We start from the raw sequence: 25,068 nt of genomic DNA, 5'->3' as shown, positions 1-25,068 counted from the left end.
CGCACAGATTAGGTGAGACCACCCGTCCAACTGCTGTGCAAGCTGTGGCCTGACGAGCAGCTCGCTGCGCATTTGAAACCCCAGAAGTTTGCGCTACGGCACCTGAGAAAGCTCAGTTTCGAAGGCTGAGCTCTGCACCCACGCACTTCGGTGCTAACCCCGCCTGAGCAGCGACGGTTTGGCACGGCACTCGATGCGGCTGTGCAGACGCACACGAGACGGGGCTGTTTCCTCGGGCTGCTTTCACGCAGCTGGATGCCCCTATCGCGTTCAGCGCTGCAGCGCGGCACCACGCAGGTGTGCTGCCTGCCCGGCACCCCACGCTACCTCACCAGGGCGCTGCGAGGCTCGTCCAAGGGCGATTTACCTTCTCCCTTAGCATTCGAGCACACTGTATTTTCCCTAAAGCTGCATACACCCGGGGAGGGAGGTAAGCTGAGCAAAAGAGCAATAGGTTGTACATAACCACACTGATGAGCAAAGTCGGGTCCCATCACTTATTTGTCATTGAGAAATTATTCCTGCAACCAGAAGCCTGCAAATTTTTGCAAATAAAGATTTTTGCAAATTTGTAAGGCAGCTCTCAGAGCGGGGAGGGAAGGCAATTCTTCCGCGTAGGCCGCCCTGAAACGCAGCATTGCTGCAGACGCGTTCAGCCGTCCTAGCAGCTTCCCTTGGCAGTCGGCGCGGCGGCTCGGAGCCCTGGCGCGGTCCCAGCGCCGCTCACAGACGGGGCTCAGTCTGCCGGCTTCGCGCCCCGCGCGACGAGGTAGTGCACAACATATGCTCCAACTCGGTGCGTTACACTCGCGCTACCGAGACCCACCCGTATTTAATATTAATTAATTGCGTTCAGAATTTCGTGCTGAATTATAAAAGGAGGAGACACGTATAAGCTAGCCACGCTTCGACGCCAGAATGGTTCAGAAAAGGAATCGAAAGCACCTCTCACAGCGAGCACGCGAGCTGCCACACAGACGGACGTTGTACAGGAGGGGAACGTATAAGGCTGAGTATTATCAATGAAAATTCAAGTTCATAAAACTCTGTCCGTGCTCAATTACCTTTCTAGGAATAATTAATGCCAGAGTACTGTGAACGGGTTCCTAACAGTTACTTTAGGCACAAGTTTTGCAGCAAGTATTCCAAAAAAGGAATAACAAAGGTCATATATGAAGAGCACAGAGCAGATTAAAACCTCTCCAAACTGTCACGATGAAAAGCAATACTTTAATCTGTACTTGTAACTAAGCTGTCCCTTCTTTCCCTCCTTCACCCCCAAAAAGCAAGTCACACAGAAAAGTTTGCTAATGTGAAATAATTTCAACATGGATCTAAAAACTCCAAGTCTTGACTGCTGCTCTTGCACCAGCACAAAATTGGCCCAACTCAGATGTTCTAGAAGCTTTTTATTCCTCCCCAAGAAGCAGTCCGTATGTGTGTACATAAATATATATACATTTTTTGCATCCTATAAGTAGGAAGAATATTTGTCCCTGACATTTTAAAATGCCACATATTATTACATTTCTTAGACTCGCATTCTGGCAGTTCACAATAAAAATCCCTCCATTTCTAATAAAGATCTAGGCAGACTTCTGCAGCTCTCCAATCTGAAATTCAGACAAAGGAACATAAGCTAAAGGATGCTCAACAAGCTCAATTTCTTCTGCAGCCGTACATTGACCTTTTCATGACAGAAGAGGGTTTTTCACCTGTATCTCTAGCACTCGTCAAAACTGCTTCAGAAGCAGGTCAGAGAGAAAGTACGTGATAAAATTTTTACTTTCGTAAACCTCCTCTGCGTTTCTGTCCTTGGCCCTCAGCTCAGCCGGCCAAACAGAAGCAGAAAGTCCAAAGGAGGAAAGCAGAGGGTGATCTTACCTTCACTAGCGTATCTGACACGCAGAGCTGCTAACGCGGGCGCGGGGGCAGCTGCAGAGGACAGAACCAGGCCTCCTCGGAGGTGCGCGGGGAAAGGACAAGAGGAAGCAGCTGCATGCCGCAGCAAGCGATATAAGCCACGATTTCCCAGCGAGAGCCCTTAAACGTTGTAATGAGTTGCCCCGAGCGGCCTCCACTTCTGGAGATTTTGGTAATTCAGGTGGGCAACGCCCTGAGCAAGGCAAACGTAACCTGGGCTGGCCCTGGCCGAGCAGATGACCCCCAGGGCTCCCTCCTGACAAAAAGCATCCTGTAATTCTAAAAAGTCATCGATGCTTAAAAGGTCTAAGAGCCGAACCACTTGCCAAAGGACCAAAACATGGCAAACCCAAACCACACATGTGGCCACAGGGAATTTAACAGCGAGGAATCCGCTGCAGCTTGAGCCTCCATATAGCGTTAAATTACGAGCACGCTGGGTCTCCTCTGCTGGGCTTCCTGAATAGTGTAGGAAGCCAGACCCTTCCTCCAAAACAGTGCCAACAGTATAAGACCGTTGTGTTTTGGAGGGTTACTCTGATATCCATAATAGTTCACACCACTGCCAACATTAGAGATGAAGATACTACAGGTTTTAGCAGCACTCTTTGTTTTATTAACTACATATAGAATAAGAGCTGAACGGTTCATTTGAGCATTAATATCCAAACTAAAATCTGATTCATAATTTCAGATTGCTGCTTTCAGATAACTGTATTCTCTTCAGGACATTTGGTTATCCACGAGAACACAGGCAACATAAATTTGATCCTGCAGTTTCTGGCCCTGTAAAAAGCTCGTCAAATCAACAATATATCCAGAGTTTAAATTTTTTATTATATTTAGGAAGGTTATCATAAAAACTGTTCTGCTTGCTGATATCAGCCCTTTTCCCACAACAGTGGGTCAGTGTTTTATGAACGAGTACATGCACACTAATAATTCATGAAAATCTGCAAAGATAAATGATTCACACTGCCGCAGAACGGCAGCTACCACTGAACTCTGTTACCGGGGATCGGTAGCATCAGTTTGAACTCGTCTCCTTTTCACACCGCGGTAAATCTTTTAAGAGGCTGGCACTTGCCGCTTCATCTGATCCCTGCATTATATTGTTGGTAGCAGCAAAAAACAGGAAATTACAGCTTTCCCCAGGGCAAAAAACATTTTTCTTAACAACCTCTACAAGAAACTACATGCCTAATGGGAACTGGATAAAAGAATGCCTTATAAAATGTATGTATGTATGTATGTACACATATGCATAAGCAACACATCACTTAATTCCCATGCACTTGGTGTGACGCTTAATGAGCACAGCATCTCCCCGACGTTTGTAGTAACAGAAGAGGAATGTAGGTTTTTTTCTTTTTTTAATGAGAGGTTGAAAATGCACGACTTTGTTCACACAAAAGACCAGCAGAACAGCTGTTTCTGGCTTGTTCCTCATTCCTCCATACAAAAAAGAAAGTGCACAGTATTCTCGGAAATCCAATTTTTGCTGCACCACAGTTCTCCCTTCTTTGCCTATGCTGCATTAACTCTAATTGAGGTGCTCGAATACAGGATGCCTTGAAAACCTACTGCTTATTTCCCTGCTGAAAAACTCCAAAATTCCCCCTTACGCTTTTGCTTAGCTACCTGGACTGGTCGACACCCTCGGACACTAAGTATACTTAAGCAGAACTGCAAGTGGGCTACAGCAAGCGATTCCCAACTACGTCCAGGAACGCAGAGCTATCAGAGCAGGATACCCGAAACCATGGCGTCAGTACGTCGAAGAGAGCAGTTACGGAATAATTCCCTCAAAGCAAAATTTTGTTCTACTCCATGTTAAAGACTGACATCCCACAAAGTGCAAAAGCTCACTTGTTTTCCAAAAAAATACTAAACTTTTGTAAAACAGAGAGGAACGTGACACACGCACGTCCCTTTTTGAATCCGCTGTGTCCTTGGCCTCAGTAGAGACAGGTAGTTAATTAAGGACTCGTCCATTAAACATGGTCACCCAGGGAGGAACTTTATAGAAGCAATGGACACAATGAAGTTTAATGACCCAGCTGCTTATTCAGGGACGTCACAAGACTCATGATTCAGTGTCTGGAAAGCCACGTGGTGCCTGCAGAAGAGCAGAACTTACCCCCAGCTCTCGGCTGCAGAGGCAGCAGTTACAGCAGTGCTACGGCTACAGCTTTCAGGCGGTGAAGACTTTGCAACAGATGAGCTGGCCTGACCGACGCTCCTGTCCAAACAGCAGAAGCAGCAGCTCTGGCTTATTGCAAAATTAAATAACCCAGCCTGGGCTTGGTTGATGCTCAGCCCATCTCGTGACCAACGCTGTCTTGACACAAAACATGTAAAATGATGTGTCAACACTGGATTTCACGTAACGCAGCAAATGGGCATCGGCGCTTGCTCTGTAAACACAGCAGAACCACATTTACTGGCAGCTCCCCGTGCGAACCCAACACCTACTTCCCACCTGTGCGGTCTGCGAGAGCTAAGCAAACATCTCGCTTGGCAGCGGAGGGAGAAGGGAAGGAAAGGACAAGCCATTAGCAGAAAAAAAAAGTTACTATCCGAGAGCTGAGGAGGGGAGAAAGAGAAATGGTTGCTTCTTCAGGAAGGGCAGACAAATGCATTTTCACTGAGCTTTTTATTCCTAACATTTATATATTTTAAGGTCAAAAGATTTTTCCAAATGCTTAGCTGATAAAAATAATGGCAGAGGAAGAGACACAAATAGATCATATTACCTCTCACACACAACCCGGCCTAAGACTGCTTCACTGAGGCAACACGGATCCCATTTATCCTGGCCGCCCACAGTGATTTTGACAGCAGCATTAACTCGCCTGTCAATTAAAGGAAACAAATGTGTCTTAGCAGAGCACACAGCCTAGACACACCGCATCCACAGGCCTTTCAACCCTTTTTCTTTTTTTTTTTAAGGTGAAGTTTACTTTTTAAAATAGCCAAACAAACTCAGCAGAATTATATAAACTATATAAACAGAAAAAGCATACAGCCCGCCATGCCTCTGCTTCCCGAGGGGCACGCCAACAGCAGAGCAACACTAGAAGTAAAACATTTGAAAGTAACAGCTTGAAGAACTCTACGGAAGTATTTATCCAAATACTAAGTGTTGAGGCAAGTCCTGCTCTCAGAGGCAGGCAGTCATTAGCTTCGTACTTCACATACGCAGTACTGTCCTGACGAGGCGCGCTCCATTCCAGCAGTCAAAATAAATGACAATTCCTTAGAAATCACAGATACAAAGGGATGTGCTATTCCGTTTCCTCAACACATATAACTGAAAACACAAAGCAAAGCTAATTCTCCAGTACCAAAAGTACCTGTAAGATTGGCTTTAAAAGTTTAACTTCAATACACGGCCGGCTTGCAAACACTCTTGTACTCTGAAACGGATGTTTTTAAACAAATGCAAAAAAAAAAGAAAAAAAAAAAAAAGGCAGGTTGCTACAGAAATAGTCACTACAGATATGCCTAATGTGAGCTGAAAGTTCAACTGGTTTTTTTTGTATTAAAAATAAGAATGATTTGGGAAAATTGAATTATTTAGTACAACGTAAATAGAATCAATACACATTAATCTGCACCAAGCAACAATTTGCCATTCCCAACACTATTTTCACCTACAACACTCACCAGCTCGCCTCAATAATAGATGAAGCTTTCCCAACATTACTTGTAAGACAACAGATATCAATGAACCTTAAGTCATTCAAGCCAGTTATTGTAAACCAGCTCTTGGGGAGTGAAAAACTACCAAAGCACAGCAATAAAGTCATGCCTCCTTCCCTAAAATATTAATTACGGCAGTAGTTGTAACAGTCTTAAAAACAGAAAGCAAACCCAAAATAGATATTCGGACATGTGCAAAAAGTAAAAAAAAAAAAACCTGTTTCCCTTTGTAGAAAATGATGAACACAGCAAATTTATCAAATCAAGGAGGCCAAAGGTGGACTTAGCAGTGTATCTTTATAGTCTGCTTAAATTCCGAAGAGCTTTGCTTGCTACATTCGTTCTCCCCAGGCTGCTGAAGCTATGGAAGCACTGAACTGCAAGCAAGGCTCACTTAACGCTGTCAGGCCAATTACTTTAAAACCAAGCAAACAAAAGCGACACAGCACACTCGTGCATCTTCTTTACACAAGATCAAATGTCACAAAGTGAGAGTCAGTGGCCTATTACGCAGATATCTTTGATATAACATAGCTAGCAATGAGGTATCACAGAAATTCAACTTCTGAAATCAAAATCAAAACATGTAATAATTTCTATGCATGTGAGCCTTCTTCTTAATGATAATGTTTTATACCTCTTAAGGTCTGTGCAAATTTCGTGAAAGCGTCACAACACTAGAACATATTACCACCACTAAAACCACGCTACCGTAAGAAAGCTCAAGCAATTTGACATCAGGTGGAAGAAGGCTTTTTTTCTTTTTGATTTTAAAGTGTCTTAGACTACTCCATCTTCTAACAGGTAGAATAATTACCTTCTGGAGCAAGCATAAAATCCTCTGCATCTAAATGAACATATGCTGCCAGTCACATCATCAGCTTCGAGACAAGACAGGTACTCTGGAAGAGGTTGCATAGTCAGCAGTATTTTCCAGGGTAAGCTAAGACGACCAATTATTCTAAAAAGGAACTAAATTTTAGAGAGAGTAATGTGCTCAAAAATGATGAGAGAGAGAGAGAGAGAGAGAGAGAGAGAAGGTGCACTTTGTTAGTTGTAAAAAGTTGTTTGTAATTTTAGAGTAATTTTTGTTCCATGGGGGGAAAAAACCCATATTTTCAAAAAAGGGAAAAAATAACTAGAATGGAACAACAACAAAAAGCAAGTGAGTTTTTTTTTTTTTTTTTTTAAGTACCCATTCCAGTTGAGGTGAATAGCTAGCCTGCCTGCTTAGCTTCTATTAAAAATTGAAAAGACCAACTCTGTCAAAAAAAAAAAAAAGTATGAATGTGTACATGTAGCCAAGTCAGTTCCTGACTTTGTTCCCATCTGAGCTGGCTGGACCCCTTAACCTCCTCCCCTGTTGCAAGGCAGCAAGCCGTAAATGAGAAAGATAACTGCAGTGAACATAAAACTACACACGACCATGTTTTTCAGCCTTTCATAATGCATCCATTTGCAGTTCAGGCCTTCCACAACACTGCATTAGCATCTGTCATCAGACCAGAAGTAACCAGCAAGAGGCTTGTGACTCCAGCACCTATTAATGATACCATCCGGCAGGCACTCTGAAGGCCAGCCCCAACTGGGGGAATAAAACAACAACAACAACAAAAAAAACCAAAAATACACTCTCACGTTTTCCTGGAGATTTGCTACAATTCTGACTGCAGAAATTTTTTGGTGAATCTCAACAAGAGAAACCCAGAGCTAGATCCAAGACGAAAGACTTGAACTTCCTCTGGCAACGCAGCCATGCTCACTACTACATCCTGGCAATATTTGCACGGCAGATAGAAGAGGAACACAGTAGTTTTTCCCCTCATTTTGTCAAGTGAACCAGCACAAGTTAATCACTACCAGAAGATTAGCAGAGGGTCTTAGAATCTGAATTAGGCAAAACTGCACCTAAAGTCAAGATGACAAAAGTCAAAACATCAAAAATGGCAAAAATATTTGAATATAAAAAATAGCAACCTCTAGAGGAAAAAATAATCACGAACTAGAGAAAAACAAGCTTAGTGCCTTCCTTGGGATGGCCTTTTCTATTCTAGTTTAGTATACCTGAGACTTCAGCTATGAATCTGAACTATTAATTTGAGCTATGAGGAATTTTAACTGTGAATCCATTTTAGCACATTTTCACCTTCATCACTCATTCCATGTGACAAAAAGAATATAAACACAAAATATGAGGTTATAAAACATGTGATTCAGGGTCAGTGACAAAAAAAATCAATACTATGTATCTTGAGCAACACTGAGAACAATTTTAATCATTCCCGATCAAAAGCTAACACATTAGCCCTATGTCACTTGCAAAGGCATTCGTGTGCAAGCTCCAAGCTTATGCTCAGTCTGCCAGCAAGAATTAACATGCTAAATTATGTAGGGAATACGTTTTGCTGTGGTCGGGGAATGTTCAAGCGAGAACGTGCTATGTGAAAAGGCTACGCGTTTCCTATCACAGGGCGTGAGAAAGCAGATCCCATTTTTCACTTCATCAGAATAATCCACACAGATAAGACCTTGTTAAATGCTAGTTTAAAACCGCAAACTTCATTAACCATGAAATTAACATCACTGCAGAAACCAAAAATGCATAATGTATACTTGTGCAAATCAGCTCCTTGTAAATTCAATTATAAAACATTAGTCAAAAACAGAAACTCATTATGCAGCTTCCTGTTAAACAACAGGCTAGCCAGCAGTCAGTCCACAATTTAGTTCTAATTAAACACAGCTAAATAATCTCTTCTCAATTTCTCGATAATTTATTATTTTAATAATTTCTAAATGCCAACATAACATCCTTTTTCCTAAACTTTTCATAAAGTGAATGACATGCATAATTATACTTAGAACAATCATTATCTGGAACATAATTATATCCAGCAATCGGCCGAGTAATCAGAAAATGTAATGCACTTCGAGCTAACAAGAAAAGCAAGGGCCTCAGATAACTATTAAAAGTGCAACTTCGTGGCAGATTACAGATTATTTGTCTAAACAGGTAACTTATTTATTGGCTTTTTTTTTTCGTTTTTATTTTTACTGGCATGGTATTTCAAGCAGACTTGCTACATTTAATGACACTAAAATATTCATGATCTTCCACTATCAGGACATCAAGCAAACCATTAAAGTGCTCTTACAATCTTTATCCAACAAAGATTCAGCCACCCTGCAAACAATTTTAAGTTAAAAAGAAAAAAAAAACAACCCCTAAGGTAATGTAGTTTAAACAGGACATAAACAGTATTAAGATATTTCCCCTACAGTAATGGCAGTGATGCCTATCTAACCATGCTACAAAACAAGATTGGTCTTCTGTTTCCAAAGCAAAAAACAATTCCCAAATTTTCACAACACAGTTATTACTTCTTTTTGTACAAGGCAATCAAGTTTGTCAGCAAGATTTGTCTTTTTCTACACAAATTTAGGATGTACAGAATTTAGCCCAACTACATATTTTATTTATTAAAGAACACTGTAACTTTAGCATGGTAGAAGGAAGTAATTTACTTAACTAATTTGGTCAACTCACCCATGCGGCTGCATTTTTTTCTGCTACAGCTCCCAACACACATCCGATTTTTGACTCACATATGGAAAAGGATGTCACAGAGACACCAAAGGGGCTGAAGCTTTATTTAAAACGCACAAGAAACAACCAGATAACATAAGTGTCAGCAATATCTCGCAGTCTGGAGATAACAAAACCCTTGGTCATTTTAAGGCACGATTTACTCGGGCTTGACCATCGTGACCTCACCGGGCTTTCCTGAGCCCTGCTGCCACAAGCAGCCAACCTGCAGAGTGAGAGCTCTGCTGTGCTATAGCCTACGGAGGTACTGACCACTGCTAATTACTGCATTGGGACCTAATGAGTAAGAAGTTAAAAATCCTTGTTTCTACCACCACCACCCCATCCCATTTCCTCCAGGCAGATGGGAGGGGACTGCAACGCCTCTTTGCACCGGCAAGGAAGATTCTTGCCGTCAAGTAAGAATGTTACTTGATTTATATGGACTGCATTTAACTAAAGCCCAACTTTCAATGCAGACTCTCTGGGTAGCGAGGGGCAGATGCAGGTGCCTAGGGGCTGGCTTGGCTCCCGACAGCAGCGGCCCCGGGCAGTGCCCACGGCGGAGGAGGCTGCCGCGGGCGCTGTCCAAGGTGCTCCCCGGGCACCGCCACCGCCACCGCCGCGCCACCTCGGCCCGGGGCGACCCGTGCAGCGGCTGCCGCAGAAGTTCAGGGCAGTCTGGACATCTGCTTGTTTTAAGAATGAAAAAGCTGCTGCTATTTCTGGTCTTCCATGCTCTGATATTCCCCCCTCTCTTTTTAAAAAAATTGGCTCTCCCTTTCCTCCCTTGCCAAATCCTGCCTTTTATATAGTTCAAAAGTGTATCTTAGTGTTCTTGCTCATCCCCCAGGACGAATTTTCTAAAATATCAAAATCATCTTCTTTCAGTAATAGGTGACCAGCATAACTCCCATCTGTAAGCCATGTTCACATCTCCTCCCCTTTGCCAAAACAACAACAACACGTTTCTACTACGAGGGATTTGTCTACACTGACGCACAAAACTGGTCCTCACAGCTATTTCAGACTTCCTAGTACTAGGAATATCATATTTTCACACAGGCAGAAACACAAACCTTTTACCTGCAGAGGACCCAGAGACTGTTCTATTTCAATGGTTCATTGATATGACCACATACAATTTCCCAGTCATTCCTAAGAATCGACATTAACCTAGCCACCCTCTGATTATTCATCAATCTTCTAACAAACATGTTTAGTAAATAAACTATATATATTTAGTATTAACCTACTATAAGATGCAATACCAAGAATAGCTCATGATAGACAGGATAAAAGGACTGGCAGTGTTTTTTTTGCCCTCCTCACATCTTTGTGCAGCTTTGGCTAATAAAACCTAAGTATTTAGAATCACATCTGTATCTTCACATTTGTGGGAATATCATGCTAACACCACTATCATTACCAATAAAGGTTTAACGCAAGAATGCTTGGAAGAAGCTTGTGATTACTCACAAAACATATACATTATACAAAAAATGTTTAAAACTGGCCGTGTAGCATCAGTAATAAAAAACAAAACAATTGCACCCAAAACTAAGAAGCAAACCCATCATTTAAAATTAATATCTGAAAGGAATAAGATACAAGCAATATAATGGCAAACTTTGGAAAAAAATACCATCTTCAGCTGACTGACCTGAAACGTAAACATGGGTCTCTTACACTGACAGCAATCCATGAAGATTTCCTGTTACGAAGTGGCTTAGTTTAAATAAACCAGGCACAAAAATAACACACATTCAGGAAAGAGGGACAAGAGCAAAATTAAGCAACAGACTGAAGAAAAAAACAGGCTACTAAACTTGAAAATTAATGGACAGAATCAAAAAAGGCTACCAGTCCAAGTAGATTTGCCAAAAGAGGCAGTTTTTAATCAATTAATTCCCTTCTACAGCACGTTAGAGCTTATGGTTAGGAGAGACACAACAGAAGTCATCTGACCCGACTTCAGTATATGTCAGTTTGGACATATTAGAACATCCATAGCATCTGGATCAAACTGTCCCAACAAGCCTCTAGTTTCACAACTGAAAGCTTAATTCAAAGAGCAGTTAAGAGTAATTCACAGTGATTAAAGACAACACACTGGCAGGCTCTGATACTATTAAATATATTCTCTCATGATTTGGACAGCTGAAGAGGAGCTTATTTCTCTAACTTGCAGACATGCTTTACAGGGAGAGCTGGAGGACAGGGTTTGAAATCCGAGTGGCCTTACTGAACTGTACAAAGTGGATTTTTTTTCTCTTGGTTTTATAGGACTTAACTGAGTAAAAACAAATGCAAATTTCTACACTTGGGGGGGGTAGGGAATCTCGGGCTAGTTGCTGACTAGCTAAGTTATCCTCTACGACAGAAAGATTTGGGACTGCATATCTGAATCTGAAGAAAATAGAACAGAGGGACCCAAATATTTAAAAAGCTGACGTAAAAAGGTTAAACTGTTCTTCATACCCTGTGGGACAGAACAAGAAGGCATGAACTGAAAGTGAAAGGAAACCTAGAACTTGATTCCAAATGATGACTTCTCCCACTCAGAGCCAGAGATTCACTGCCTTGTCCCAGCTTTCTTGGTTGTGCCAGTTCAGTAGCGGGCGGACACATCAGGTAGGCTGATAACACCATCGGGGTTAACCACCTTTCTTCAGCTGGGAGATAGTTACAGCAAAGCAGTCTCCATGCCCCCTCTGTCAGCATCACCTTAAAACAAAATGAAAACCCAATACAGGACCACACGCTCTAGCCTTTATAAAGAGGAAGTTTAACTGATGTCATTGGTGAATCAGTTCACAGCAGGATTTTACAGCAATTGTATAGGCGCACACACAAAAAGGCTGTAAACTGGCATGTCAGATCTTAAACAGTTTTGCTTTAAGAATAGCCCTTCAGTCATTTGTAGATGAACATCTGCTAATAAGGCACAAAAAGGTTGTCCTCCTCCTCCTACAGTTAGTTACTGTGACAGAGAAAACCAATTCTTTATTCAACTGAGTGGAAGTGTGGTGCGATCCACGTAGAAAAGGGCAAGCTTCTTTTGATCACCCTTTGATTTACAGAAATACACACTCCTTACATGTCAGATCAAATATTTTTCAAAGGAAAACAGTCTCCGTGCATACACAGTAATTCTACAGCATCTCTCTGTCGCTATTACTTTCATTTCCTTCTCCACAGAAGGGTCAGAACCATTAATAGCAACTCAAAGTGTAAACAAAGTTTCCCGTCTAGTTTCCCTTTCCAAAAAAGGAGAATTAACGCTGCTCAGAAGGGAGGCCCGTCTCTGACCTGACAGCAGCACCACATCTCAAGTGGTTGCTGCCCTTGCCTACAGCCACTCGTTTCCACCTCAGCATTACTCTTTGTTGTGCTCAAGTCTAAAAATAACCACATGTGCCTGTTTATTCTTCTAGCTGTACCAGTTCTGTGATTCTGCTGTGGAAATTGTGCCAGCCTTTCGGCCACCAGCTCAGGGACAGCAGGAGGTGCCCAGATGCAGAGGCTACTGCTGAAGAGAGGTCGCACTCTGCCTCCCATTCTCAGCCACAAGTTCCTGCTTCTCCCTCACATCAGATCGAACTCTCCTGTGGGTCACAAAAGAAATACTGAAATACTGTATTTGCTGAGGCAACTTCTAAACATTTTGGAGCAACATGACAAGTATTTTTTGGATATGATATAAAAAGTGTAGAAGCACACAAATGAAACTAAGCGACAGAACAGACCCATCCTTTCCAGCACAGCGCAACACTTAACTGAGGGACATCTGCTCTTCTAGCAATGTCACAGGTCTACATACTGTGGTCAGCTTCTCCTTCTGCTAGAGAAGATTCCCAAAACAAAACACAGTGGAAAACAACATGGCTGTCAACACTGGGACAAATAAACCTATTGTTCTGTTTTTAAGCATAAGCATCACTCTAAACTCCTTCGGAAACAGATGCCTTTTCTCACCAAAACCATTAATATGGCTGGCTATATTGCTTTCACTTTCTTCCTCCACAATTACAAGCACTTCGTTGATAGTCTCCTAGAAGTTTACTGCTTAGAACATCTAACTAGAGCAAAGTCAGAAAGTGCAGCTAATAATTTAGGCTTTTATTTTCCTAGCCCATACTTTTCGCATTAGCTTTTTCTTATACTCACAGAGTACTCCAATGTTTCTGTAAAATGCATAAAAAGATTTAAGTGATGTCACCTCTAGAAAAGAGATACTACCATGACAAAGACCACCAACAGTTCATCGTGTCTCGATACACAATCCATGAGAATGATTTATTAGTATCTCTTCTTAATACTAACAAAAAAGTGTCTAAAAATAAATGCTACATCTTCTTAAAAAGTTTGTTTTGTTTGGAAATGGCTAAGACTACTAATTACGAGAATGTTCTGACTGACCAAATACTACTCTATTAACTACTATTGTCGCTCGTTAACATCGAGACGACTGCTATCTGCATAGCTATTGTAAGAGCAATACAGTTGTTAACTGTGACTGAAACTCTGAAGCATGCAAAATTAGCGCATGGGCAAACTTTTGACCTAGCCATAGTAGCATGATGTTGGCATGAAGTGATACTGGTTCAATTGTAAGGAAACGGGCAGGATCTTGGTCTTTGGATCAGGCAAACTGTAGAATATTTTTAACCTGATGCCCCCTTTCCCCTCCCTCGGGTCTTCTTAACAACAGCTTCGCCATCAGCTGAATAACGGCACGCGTCTGGTTCCCCTCAGCTGAAAGGGCACGGGCGGCGGCACGGGATAACAGGTAAACCCAGCAGCACCGTTCAGTGCCGCGACTCCCTCGGAGCAGAGAGGGCTTGAACCCCTGCTGCCTCCAGCCGTCCCGGCTTTTCCACCAAATTCAGACGAGCGGCTTAACAGGTCCCTGCTCACCAGCTGCGCCGCTGCAACCGCCACCCGCGCCCGCCGGCTGCTCCCCAAGGCCGCACGCACGCTCCGAAGCGGACTCGGCGCAGCGCGCTGCTGTTCAAACAAACGCGCCTCGCCGCGGTGCGGGCACCGGGACAGCGTCCGGAAACCCCGGTTCGGGAAAAGCCGTTTCACCTCAAACGCTGGCGGCGCCCCGTGTTCCGCGAACGCCCGGCCGCGCTGCGCCGCGCCGCCAGCCCCGCTCCCCGGCTCCCCGCCCGCCGCCACCGCCTCCCGGCCCGGCCAGGCCCGGCCGGCGCGCAGGCCGCCGCGGCTGCAGGCCTGCGGCCTGGCCCGACCGGCCCGACGCTCCCGGGAACCCCCAGGCCGGGGGGCGCCGCTTCCCCCGGCCGCTTCCCCGCCGCGGCGGCGGCACCGGCGGGCTCCGAGAGGCGCCGGGCTACGGCCTGCGCCCGCCCGCCCGCCCGCCGCGGCGGCCACTCACGCATGAGGGTGCTGAAGGCCACGACGCCCAGGAGCCCCTGCAGGAAGATGCCGAAGCTGTCCATGAGCGCCCCGTTCTCGCAGCCGCGGTCGCCGGGCCGCGGGGGGCTGCCGGTGAGGCCGAGGCTGCCGTTGGGCGGCGGCGGCGCCCCCATGGCGCGGCTCCGCGGGCGCCCGCCTCAGCGGCGCATGGCGGCGGCGGCGGCGACGACGTCGGGCCCGCCGGGCGGAGCCGCGCCCCCCGCGCCGCTTCCTGTGCCGGGGCGGCCCCGCCCCCGCGGCCCGACGGGGCGGGGCCGGGGCGGCAGGGGCGGGGCCAAGGGCGCAGGGGGCGGGGCCCGGCCCGGCCCCGCGCCCCGGGCGGGTGGCTGCGCTCGCTGAGCAGCAGCAGCAGCGGGTCCGCGAGCGGCGCGCCCCGTGCCCGCCTCTCCTCCCCCTCCCTTCCCCAGCTCCCGTAAATAGCCATATAGCTTTGCAGTCAAATAGCTCCGCGGCGCCCTGCGCTGCTCCCCCGCGCTGGGGGACCGGGCGCAGCGCACGGCGCAGGCTGCAGCCACAACAGGCGCTGCGGCGGCGCTAACGCTCTGCCATTACTGCTGTCGCTGCTCTTAGATGTAAGTCGGCAGAGAGCCAGGCGGCTCCGAGCTGGGTTTTTCATTCATAAAGGCGTCCAGTCCTGCGACCAGGCTCATGCTACTACCTGACTGCAGCATCCACACTGCTGTCTAGAGCCACCGGTGCAGCATTAAGAGACTAAACTCTGCCCAAACTGTATCCACCTTAGATATTATTTAGACAGAGTTTTTTAAAACTCAAATGCAAAAGCTATAGCTCAGACCCTGAGATCAAACTAGGAAGAAAATTTAAGGAGCTAGACCCTTTCACAAAAGATGTTCCTTCTTTTAAAAGAAAAGCACAGGGCATAATGGATAAAACATAGCAGACTAGCGTTTGCTTTTAGGAAACGGTGACCAAGCGGTTTTATGTTACCATCAAGCCCTACCGGCTTCAGCACTGCAGAAGGGCTTGCAAGTCTCGGTTCTTATTTTTAGCGTGGGATCAGCCTGGGTTGTTGCAGTGTGATTTTTTCGTTACGCTGTTTCGCAAGTAACAGCTCAGTGTGAATTCCCTGAGCAGCACCGCTCAGAAAGCACGAAGTGTTCGTCCTTCGGAAAGCTGAGCACGGCCCACAAAGCGGTAGTTGTTCAAATCACGGCATTATTGCCATCCGTCCTGGAGAGCCACCTACGCCAAACGCTGGCGCACAGCAGTGATTTCTGCAATATTCAGGCTGTGCCATAAACACCCGGAACGTGCAGCTAGGAAAGAAAATGCTCTTCTCCAGCTTCAGGAGTGAAGGGACAAGCTGCGCTGTCCCCGGCCTCCGCACACCAAGCGCCCGCGCCTGTGGCTTGAGCCGCAGCAGGAGAGGGAGCGCAGGAAGGCAAACGCACCGACGCGGAAGAAGGGAAGGAGGCAGGCGGGCTGCTCGGCGGCCTCTCCCCGTGCACACGGACTGCACGCCCCGCAAGGGAACCGCTCCCACGCGCGTCCTCAAGGCTTTCAGCACATGGTGGCTCCTGGGAGCCCCTCTGGAACCTGCGGCTGGACAAGATGATAACCAAGGCAAGTAAAGGAAGACGCGTCTTAAATCCTATGTATTCATAGATGTTTAAAGACAGCATGAAGTAAATTGTTTCATCCCATGTCTGTGCACTCTCCGCACGCAATATAAACTCAGTTCAGGCTAACTGCAGCGTAGCCAAGAAGCAAGCGACAAGCAACACCCGAGCACAGCGTCCGAACCGCAGGTAAGGACATGAGCGCTTTTCGAGGCTGAGCCGTTTCTGAGCGGTCCCATGGAGCGTTGTGCTGTTCAGAGCCAACTTTCCTTTTCAATATTGACCTGACGAGCTGGTGCGAACCTTTACGAAACCGTGCAGAAGCAGCAGCAGCACATGCAAGGCTGGTTCTGACGGTATCGAGCGGCTCCTTATGTTCCAAGTCAAGGAAATCACTCCAACTCGTAGCTTCTCTTCTCAGCTCCTGCAAAAGCTGCCACTTGCTACATACATTAGCTTTATCCTTCTGTGAAACATGAAGTCTCTGTGGCCTCAGAAGGCGGCTTAGATAAATGGGGCTCCTGCGTTTGAGGGGAGAATACACGACCCAGCCCAAGCCCTTAACAGGATCCCTGGGCAAGCCATATTCATACAGCAGCCTGCATTTGTGTTTCATGCAGGTACTGGAACATGCTACACAGTTTTCCCCCGCTTTTGCAAAAGAGGAGACTGCTCACTGCTAAGCAGCACTACTTAGTTATTAACACAAAACCCACCAGTAACAGTTTAAGGATCTTTTTTAATTTTCTTACAACCACTTAAAACTGTCATATACCACAAACTTATATACACTATTTACAGACAAAACAGGCAAAATATCCATCCAAAATATCTTTTTAAAAATCCTCTGATTAAATTGTTACACCTTCTCAAACAACGGTGGGACTTAATAGGCATATTTTCTTGTGCATGTTTCTCTTCCATTTAGTACTTCAGTCTCACTGCATATATATATATTTAAAAGTTAAAGAAAGAAAAATAAAACAACAAGCAGAAGGGACACAACACAATATGCATTAAAATCTTTGTTTAAGAACAAGCAGCTAATTAAAAAAGGCGAAATACAGGAAAAGTGCATCAGTTCCAATGAGTTAGTACAAGAAAGAGGCCCATGCACAGAGAGCTGGTACCCTTCAGGATAGAGTCTCCTAGAAGACCTCTGATTGTCTACATAGTTTTTTTTTTTTTTTTAAACAAATTTATTTTAAACAGAAACAAAATGAAAGAGGAGAGGAGGAACATGACATCTCGGGGGGGTATCTTTTTTTTTTTTTATGAGGTTTCTCAGAAACTGGTGCTCAACAACTTTCAGAATAGGCAAGAATTCATTTTCTCCTGGAAATCATTATTCATTCCTGCAGCTTGAGCAATTTGCCCCACCACTCAAGCAGAAGGTCTGTTTACCTTGAAGTGTGCAACGCTGGGAGCTTCCACGGGCTCCGGGCCCATGTCTGTGCCAAGGCAGTTGGAGCTGCTGCCTCCGAATTTGCTTGCTGGTCAGAGCAAGACCTGCTAGATTCCATGGCTTAGAGCTGAGCAAACCACTGCTGGCTTCACAACTAACAGAATAACTTTGTTTCCAACCAAAAAGTCCATCTCTACTGTGTGATGCACTTCAGGACAAGAGATGCAACATAAAAGAAGCTAGATAGGACCATGGAGAGAAAGTCTCAGTAACCTTTACTTGTTTTTGCTGGTTAGGTTTCATACACAAATTTTTTTTATTTCTTACTTTTTAGAAAAACACATTGCAGTGAAGAGGCTTGTTGCATCTGGCACACCCCAGTCCCATTCTAACCCTCCACCCACCAGGCTGCCTTTGAAAACAAGGCTGCACGCATGAACGGGGGAAGCCGGGCAGCCCTCTGAAGTGTCGGTTCAGCACACGATCCCTTTCAAACGGAGCCTTTGGACAACATTTGACGTCTCCTGAAAGATCTTAGGCCTTTGTGCTTAGCTACCCTTAGGTAGTGCGAGCTCACAGCAGGCAGCAGCCAGTCTGCCGCTAGGTGGTAGGCCTGGCTGAGGAGTCGCCGCTCCGTACAGGAGCACCGTATTCCTGGCTTTCTGGTAAGGCTACCTCATCTAGTAACTTCTCCCTTAGAGATCTGCTTGCATTGTCCACAGCAAAATAAGTAGTTCAAGGTCCAAAGGTATCCCGTCTCAATTTGACCTTGGCAGTTCTGAAGCCTTTACATCCATTACATTCAAAAATCTCATGAGCCGCTTTGCCTTTTGCTAATAATGTACCAAATCTTTGTACTTTACTCAGAAGAACAGAGTGCTCAGTCCAAGCAACTGTAAATACATTTACACTTCGTGGACCTAGCAGCTAACTACTCCCTCCTTTAAAACATCAGTAATAAAGCTTAAACTTTAGCAAAATGCAAAGCAACAGCAAAATACTGCTGAAAGTTGTGAGAAGAGAAATTTTAACAGCCACCCCAAACTCTCTGTACATACTGCTTCCATCAGTCCCAGGAGGGACTGCAAACGCCACTGCTGTTCCACAAAACCCAATAAATGAATTTCCCTTTCATTTTGTTCCTCAAAGAGCAGTTTTCAGAAATTTTACCACTAGAAAAAACTAGTCCTCATTCACCAAGATCAGCAGTGTACCTCTCCTCTTCTTTACCTCTCAGTTTAGAATAGACTGCAAGCTGCTTATGCATTAGGGGATAACTCAAGCACATTAACCTTGCCTCTCATTTTTGGAGGTCAGATATTGCTGTTATGGACTCCTTGTGTTGGTGCAGAGAGCACGATAGTAACTCGGCAACAAAATTTTCCTGCCCAACAAGGCTAAGCTTAGCACAGCGTGAGTGCCACGTGGAAGGCACCACCAGGTTTCTAAAGCTATGATGTGCAAAACCGAGACTGTACAATGCATATAAAAATAAGATGAGCAAGAACATAAATCCTCAACAGGTCAGCCAAGGAGTATTTCCTTCTACCCTCCGTATAAATAGTACACGAGGCCCACTGAAGAGCTCTTTTTCTGATACTGAAGACATGTGGAAGACGCCACTGCCTTCCTCCCGGACTCCAGCTTTCTTCAGTCCTCCGGTGGGTGGCTATGGTAGAGGACAGCACCAACTCCTGAAGCCCAATTTAAACACTGAAGTCACAGCAGCTCTTGCTGGTGAAACACAGTTACCATCTAAAGCCAAGTTTCAGCCATCAAGCTACCCAAAGTTCAGTTCTGAAGAAACAGAGCAACAAAAGCAGCACATGAGCCCATTTCAAGTCATGTTAGTACAAGACGAACAGATATAAGCCCAGTTGTGTCATCTGCCACACACAGAAAGAGGAACTTGAAACAGAATCAAGTAGAAACACCGTCCGTCAAGATAAAGCCTCAATTATCCCTTTTAAATCCAGCAATAAAACAGAGTGCATTTTTTTTCAAAGAAACAGAGTATACAGTATCAATGTGCAGCATAAAAACATTTCACAAATAATGAAAACATCCCTTTTGAAAATCTCAACTAAAATAGATCCCATTGGGACCAGACTGTCAGTGCCTCCCAAAACAAGGCAGAAAAAGCCAGCCTATAACACATGCCAAAGGTGACCCGGAGGTACCCCAACGAACCTCTGAAACTGCTGACTGCTTCATTTACAAGGAGTATGGCATTTATTTTTAAAACTCTAGGCGCCATCTTAACACGTTCACTAAATCACCCTTCAAGCTCTGTTCTCTCCCGACGCCTATTTTGAAGATCTCTATTTGTCCATGGGGAAAGGTGGAAACAACGTCTCTGGGCTACGCAGGTCAGTTCACCGCTGGGAGTCGGCTTCTTTTACAACGCAAGAGAATCGTGGAAAACCTTGAAGAATGACGAATGTGATCCGAAAGCATCCTCTTCCAGCTCTTAAGTTCTCGCGGTCAAATTTCTCAAGACAAAAGGCTGACAGCAAAGCAACAATGTTTCCTTCAAACGTTTTTTTCAGGCCTAATGGCTTGTCACTCAGTTGCCATTAGGAGAATGGAGTACAAGAGGACGACCTAAGGACAACATAAATAGCCAAACTATCCATTTACTGGGTACCTATCTGGAGTAGGGGTGGCTAGAGGGGAAGAAGGGGCACTTTGACTTCAAATTAGTATGCTTTCCTACTCATCGGTCTAGTCGCGCACTCCTTTCCCCTCCCTCATCCAAGAATATTGAGCTAGTGAGCGGTTTGTCTGGTATTTACCTTTTCATTCTGGAATGGGAAAACAAATCTTTGTATTTCAGCACTCCTGCCTTGACCAGGCAGTTATTCCAAGGGGCTTTCAGCATAAGGAAGTCAAAACCGGCTTTGCTCACTGTAAACAGTTTCACTGGTGGGAGCTCCCTTCAATGCCTAGACTGCGCAAACGCAGGTCTTCGCTTTCGGAGTACCTCCCTGCTGAATCCTACAGATCACGGCACCAAAATAACCAATTGTCTTAGGCCGAAGAGGAGCTTGAATCAATCCATGTGACCAGACTAACCACTGCTCGTCAAAAAAAACAGTCTTTCCTAAAGAAATTCCTACAGCGAGCACCTTTCTAGCTCACATGGCTTTGTATGCCGGGGGCTTTCTGCAGAAACGCATCTGAGTAGGAGGAAGGACACGGGGCGCACACTTCCTGGCTGCACACATACAGCTCCCGCCCATGCTCTCCAAACGCTTGCGAAAATAAGCAGAGGAGATGAATGCAAGGCATAGGAAACCTAATGCTTATTTGAAGCAGATCTCAAGCTTGATGCAAGTTTCCCACAATCTTAACGGAAGGCAGGTATGCCCTGTTACTTAAAGGGGTGTAAAGCATAGGCCCAAAGCTAGTGGCTGACTGGGTTCTAATACCCTGGAAAATTAAAATTAGCAACTCATCACCACCGCATGTCTACTGATGGAACTACATGTCCCTCTGCTCCTTTCCCTTCCCTTCTCGCTCCCCCAGAAAAGGCACACAAAAGCAAACAAAAAAAATCCCCTTTTTCAGTCTGGTCCTGAGCAGCACTAAATGGTTAAAAAAAGTCATGCTCATAATATAGTTTCCAGCATGAAAACACTGGTAGAGCAGTCCTCTATCGATCGCAGTTTTCTTAGTGTATACTCCAAACAGGTGATCAGGTAGCAAAGCAAAGAGCTGCTGACAGGCTCTGCGTACACAGCCCAGTTAACTGGTAAGAGGAAAAGGAAATAACTTCACACAATTTATAAGAAAAAAAGTAGAGAAATTTTATCTGACAACCAGAATATAGAAAAAATGCAGAGGCACTTTCTCTTTCCTTCCTTTTTTCCTACAGCCCATCTGTAAGAGAAGTGCAAAATAATTAAATTTTCTGACATATGAGAACAAGGTAGCATCCAAGTTAAGTTGACACAGGTTTCAGCTAAAGCTTTGGAACGGCAGCTCTGCAGGCCGATACTGGTTTGTACTTTTGACGTACCTCTAGAAGAGAGACTGCTGTGCAGCTACCTATGATTTGTCCAGAAGAAGCAGTTCCCTCCCTTTCTAGATCATCGCTTTTACTGTTCAGGCTACAGAGGTAGTAAAAATAATAATAATAATAAAAAAAAGTAAAAGAAACCACACTCTTGCTATACTGTACATTCAGAACCCTGTGGCCACATTGTTGTCCTAACAATGAACAAATTCATTAAAAACCCCCAACGTTAACACACGAATGTGCAAGGAGCACATTGCAAAGCCAGTGCCGTGTTCATCCACAGGGAGGGCAAGGGGATTCTGTGAATCAGGGGGAACAGAGAAAGGTTGTTTCTGGCAGCCTGCATGCTAACGTAAACGGGATCCGTTGCTCCTTTTAGAGTTCTGTGCCAACAGAACTACTGAAATGTCACTTCCCACCAGAGGAGACTTTTCTGTAATCATTAAAAAATACATTTAAAAAAAGGGAACCATAGAGCAAGAGACTATCGTGTTCCCAAGCTGGCAGCTGGCAGAGTAGCCCCCGTGTTTGTATTGGCATTTTGCTCCAGATGTTGTCTTCCTTTCCTTAAAGTGAAAAACTGAGCTTGACAGATGCTCGTAGGCTGCCAGAGCCTCAGTTTAGCTTCATTTGACTTTCCCTGCCAGAGAGAAAGGAGCATGTTGCTGTAGTTGTGCTTCAAAGGTCCACTTCAACTTGGTTGCTCCTCAGTTAGCAAACTGCTGATAAAAGGCAAGTTTGACCCTCTCAATATGATGGCAAAGTTTGATAGCTGGCCCAAGTTTCAAGTCCATACACTCCTGAACAGTGGGCAAAGTGAGCAGCAGCAGTGCCTGGCCATCAATTTCCTGTCAGAAGACAAAAACATCAACAGGTATAGTGACTTGCATCTTTATTTCCCCTGTGCCTTCAGTTTGACTTGCTGTTATTTCAGATTCATGACCATCTGGGACTTAGCTGTTTCTTTCATGCTATTCCAGGTAGCTTAAAAATTTCTCCTTCTCATGAGCATATTATCTCCCTACTTAAAATTTCAGCTTGACTTCACTGACTAACAGACAGTGCCTCATGAGACGCTATTTTTAATCAACCTAACAATAGAAACCAAGGAAGTTTTAGGCCGAAAGTCATCCTACATAACCTCTGCATCATTCTATAGAAACAAAAGTTCTATAAGGCAAATCACATCTTCTGTAACAGCTATCACAAACCATGTTCATCACCATCTTAAGTAACACAGTCTTCTTAGGCAACGTTTTTTATGGCAAATTTTAACCAAGATGCAAGTACAATATTAAAATCTACTCATGTTTGCATGCTATTTGTCATACTTTCTTGAACACAAAATTGTTCACTTGTGCAGCTGCACTACCCCAGGTGATAGCTGCAATTAGCCTGCAGAATAGAAAATGTTTATCATTTTGAGACGTCAGTACAAGTGGCAAAACTGTATCTCCTCCCAGAAAACAAGCTGCTGCCTCCGTGGTGCTTAGTTGTGGGCATTTCCTACCCAGTCTTGGGATTCTGATATCCCACAGACCAAAACCTCCTCCAGTGAATTCTAAGAAACCTGAAAAATTCTGGCTATTCCCTTACCCCTCTTCTCCCAAACTGCAGAAGGTTGTGCACGTGTTTGTTTTCTCAAAACCCTATTATATAATTAAAACTAGCTTCATTTGTGATTCACTCAACAGAGGATAGGAAGCAAAGTAACAGACCGAACAACTTAACAGATGCATAATCATACCTGATCGAGGAAAATTCTTGCCAATGGGGCACAGTCAGTAGATTTGAGGAATCGTACAACATCAGACACGCTCCATTCCAGAGGGTTACTGTCCAGCTGCAGCTTTTCAGCAACTTCAATCTTTATTTCCTAGAAAAGTCACCCACCACGAAAAAAAATCCCAAAATGTGACATCTGCACTGGCCCAATGCTGCCCTCTGCGCCCCCACACTTAAAACACTCAGCTGCCAAATAAAGCTCTAATGAGAGCTCAAAATTATAAAGATTTCTTGACTGGCACAGATATGCAACACAGCACTGTGCTGGGCATGGAGGCTACCTCATTATGGCCCATAAACACGGATCTAAAACTAGGATTTGGTCTGCACTACAGTACAGTCGAAACAAGAGGAGTGCTTATTACAGTCCTCTAATTTGACTGTATCATGATTTTTAATTATTCAGTAACGTCTTCACAACACACTTTATGGGATAATGGAGTATGTTATGAAAACACATGTATGATGGCTAATACTCTCACATTATTTGTGTTTGCCCAGTACAGAGCAAGCCTGGGCACAAATTTATCTTTGGAATTACCTTTGGCGAAGGAGGTTTATTTTCATCATCAGAAAAGGAAAAGGTCCTGAGCTTCCTCTTCCGCTTGTCTCGGTCCTGAGCCAGAGAATGAGACAGTTCGCTCTGCGTAGGAGAGGACGACACCGATTTCTTCTCTGACACTTCTGACTCCTCAAGCAATTCGTCCTGCTGCTCTGAGGTACTATCCTCAGTCAGAGATTCCTCATCTACCTCATCCTGGTCATCCTCCTCTTCTCCCCCACTGCCCTAAAGCGGTAGGGAAAAAAGGAAAAAAAGAACAAACAAAATCAAAAAATGGGAAGTTTAGGACACAAACTACAATCACCTCCCATTAGTCAGCTGTAACTTGGTTTTAAGGAACTAAATACATGGTTTTAATTTAAGCTGGTCCAAGATCACACACTGTATCTGTCAAAGTTGCTGACAGGCTCATACCTGGGGAGATCCAGCTGGAGTGTTATCCACTGAAGTAGAAGAACGTTTTTTCTTATGAACAAAAAAGTGTTTTCGCCTCTTCCGTCTTTTATTTGGCTTCTTCATGGCTACTTCCAGGTTACTGTGGCCACCCGGCGGCCTGCCTATCCGCTTGTTTTTCCGCTTTCCATAATAGTGTGCTACCAGGACACAAGGAAGGAGCATCATAGTGAAACACACCTTCAACGTCGCTTTTTATGTTTGTAAGTGATCGAGACTGGAAAATCAGTAGTGGGACACTTCCCATCAGAAAACCCAGCTCTGAAAAACTTCAAAATGAGCATGTCTACCTTATCTTCTTCCATTTGGATTAAGGAAGAAGATATGCTGTTAAATTTTATCTGCCCTATGAAGGGGAATTTATTTCCTTTATCTCTGAGAAGCCCCAAATTCTAAGGTTTTATGTCAAAATCATCAGCTACAGACTTGGCTCAACTTGACATTGTCTTTCATGATGTTCTGCAATTTTTTAACATGGCCTCAATGCAGAGTTTCCTTGCACAATGTCAAAGGGTTCACGTTAGATGCAAAAAAACAAAACAACCCCCCCCAAGATACTCTATTTCATTCCATAACAGAAAGGTAAAAGCAACTACAATGCTACTT

The 25,068-nt window shown here is 44.6% G+C and overlaps 2 protein-coding genes across 4 annotated transcripts in view; both read right to left on the bottom strand.

The window, feature by feature from the left end:
* Positions 1 to 14,875, bottom strand: part of STIMATE (STIM activating enhancer) — a 37,104-nt gene extending 22,229 nt beyond the window's left edge. Inside the window, exon 1 of one of the 2 annotated variants that reach the window (XM_064518681.1) lies at positions 14,616 to 14,875. In XM_064518681.1, coding sequence (XP_064374751.1) covers positions 14,616 to 14,769 — 154 coding nt within the window. In that variant the 5' untranslated portion in view covers positions 14,770 to 14,875. The remainder of the gene's footprint in view (positions 1 to 14,615) is intronic. The other variant, XM_064518680.1, reaches the window with a different exon arrangement.
* Positions 14,876 to 16,955: 2,080 nt separating this feature from the next.
* SFMBT1 (Scm like with four mbt domains 1) overlaps positions 16,956 to 25,068 on the bottom strand; it is an 85,421-nt gene continuing 77,308 nt past the window's right edge. For both annotated transcript variants that reach the window (XM_064518679.1, XM_064518678.1), the window contains 4 exons: positions 24,424 to 24,602; positions 23,989 to 24,234; positions 23,410 to 23,538; positions 16,956 to 22,510 (listed from right to left, as the gene is read on the bottom strand). In XM_064518679.1, coding sequence (XP_064374749.1) covers positions 22,370 to 22,510; positions 23,410 to 23,538; positions 23,989 to 24,234; positions 24,424 to 24,602 — 695 coding nt within the window. In that variant the 3' untranslated portion in view covers positions 16,956 to 22,369. The remainder of the gene's footprint in view (positions 22,511 to 23,409; positions 23,539 to 23,988; positions 24,235 to 24,423; positions 24,603 to 25,068) is intronic.

This window comes from Dromaius novaehollandiae, chromosome 12 (genome assembly GCF_036370855.1).
Source record: "Dromaius novaehollandiae isolate bDroNov1 chromosome 12, bDroNov1.hap1, whole genome shotgun sequence".
Classification (NCBI taxonomy): Eukaryota; Metazoa; Chordata; class Aves; order Casuariiformes; family Dromaiidae; genus Dromaius; species Dromaius novaehollandiae.
Note: the sequence above shows the minus strand (reverse complement) of the source record. Positions and strands in the feature narration are given on the sequence as shown.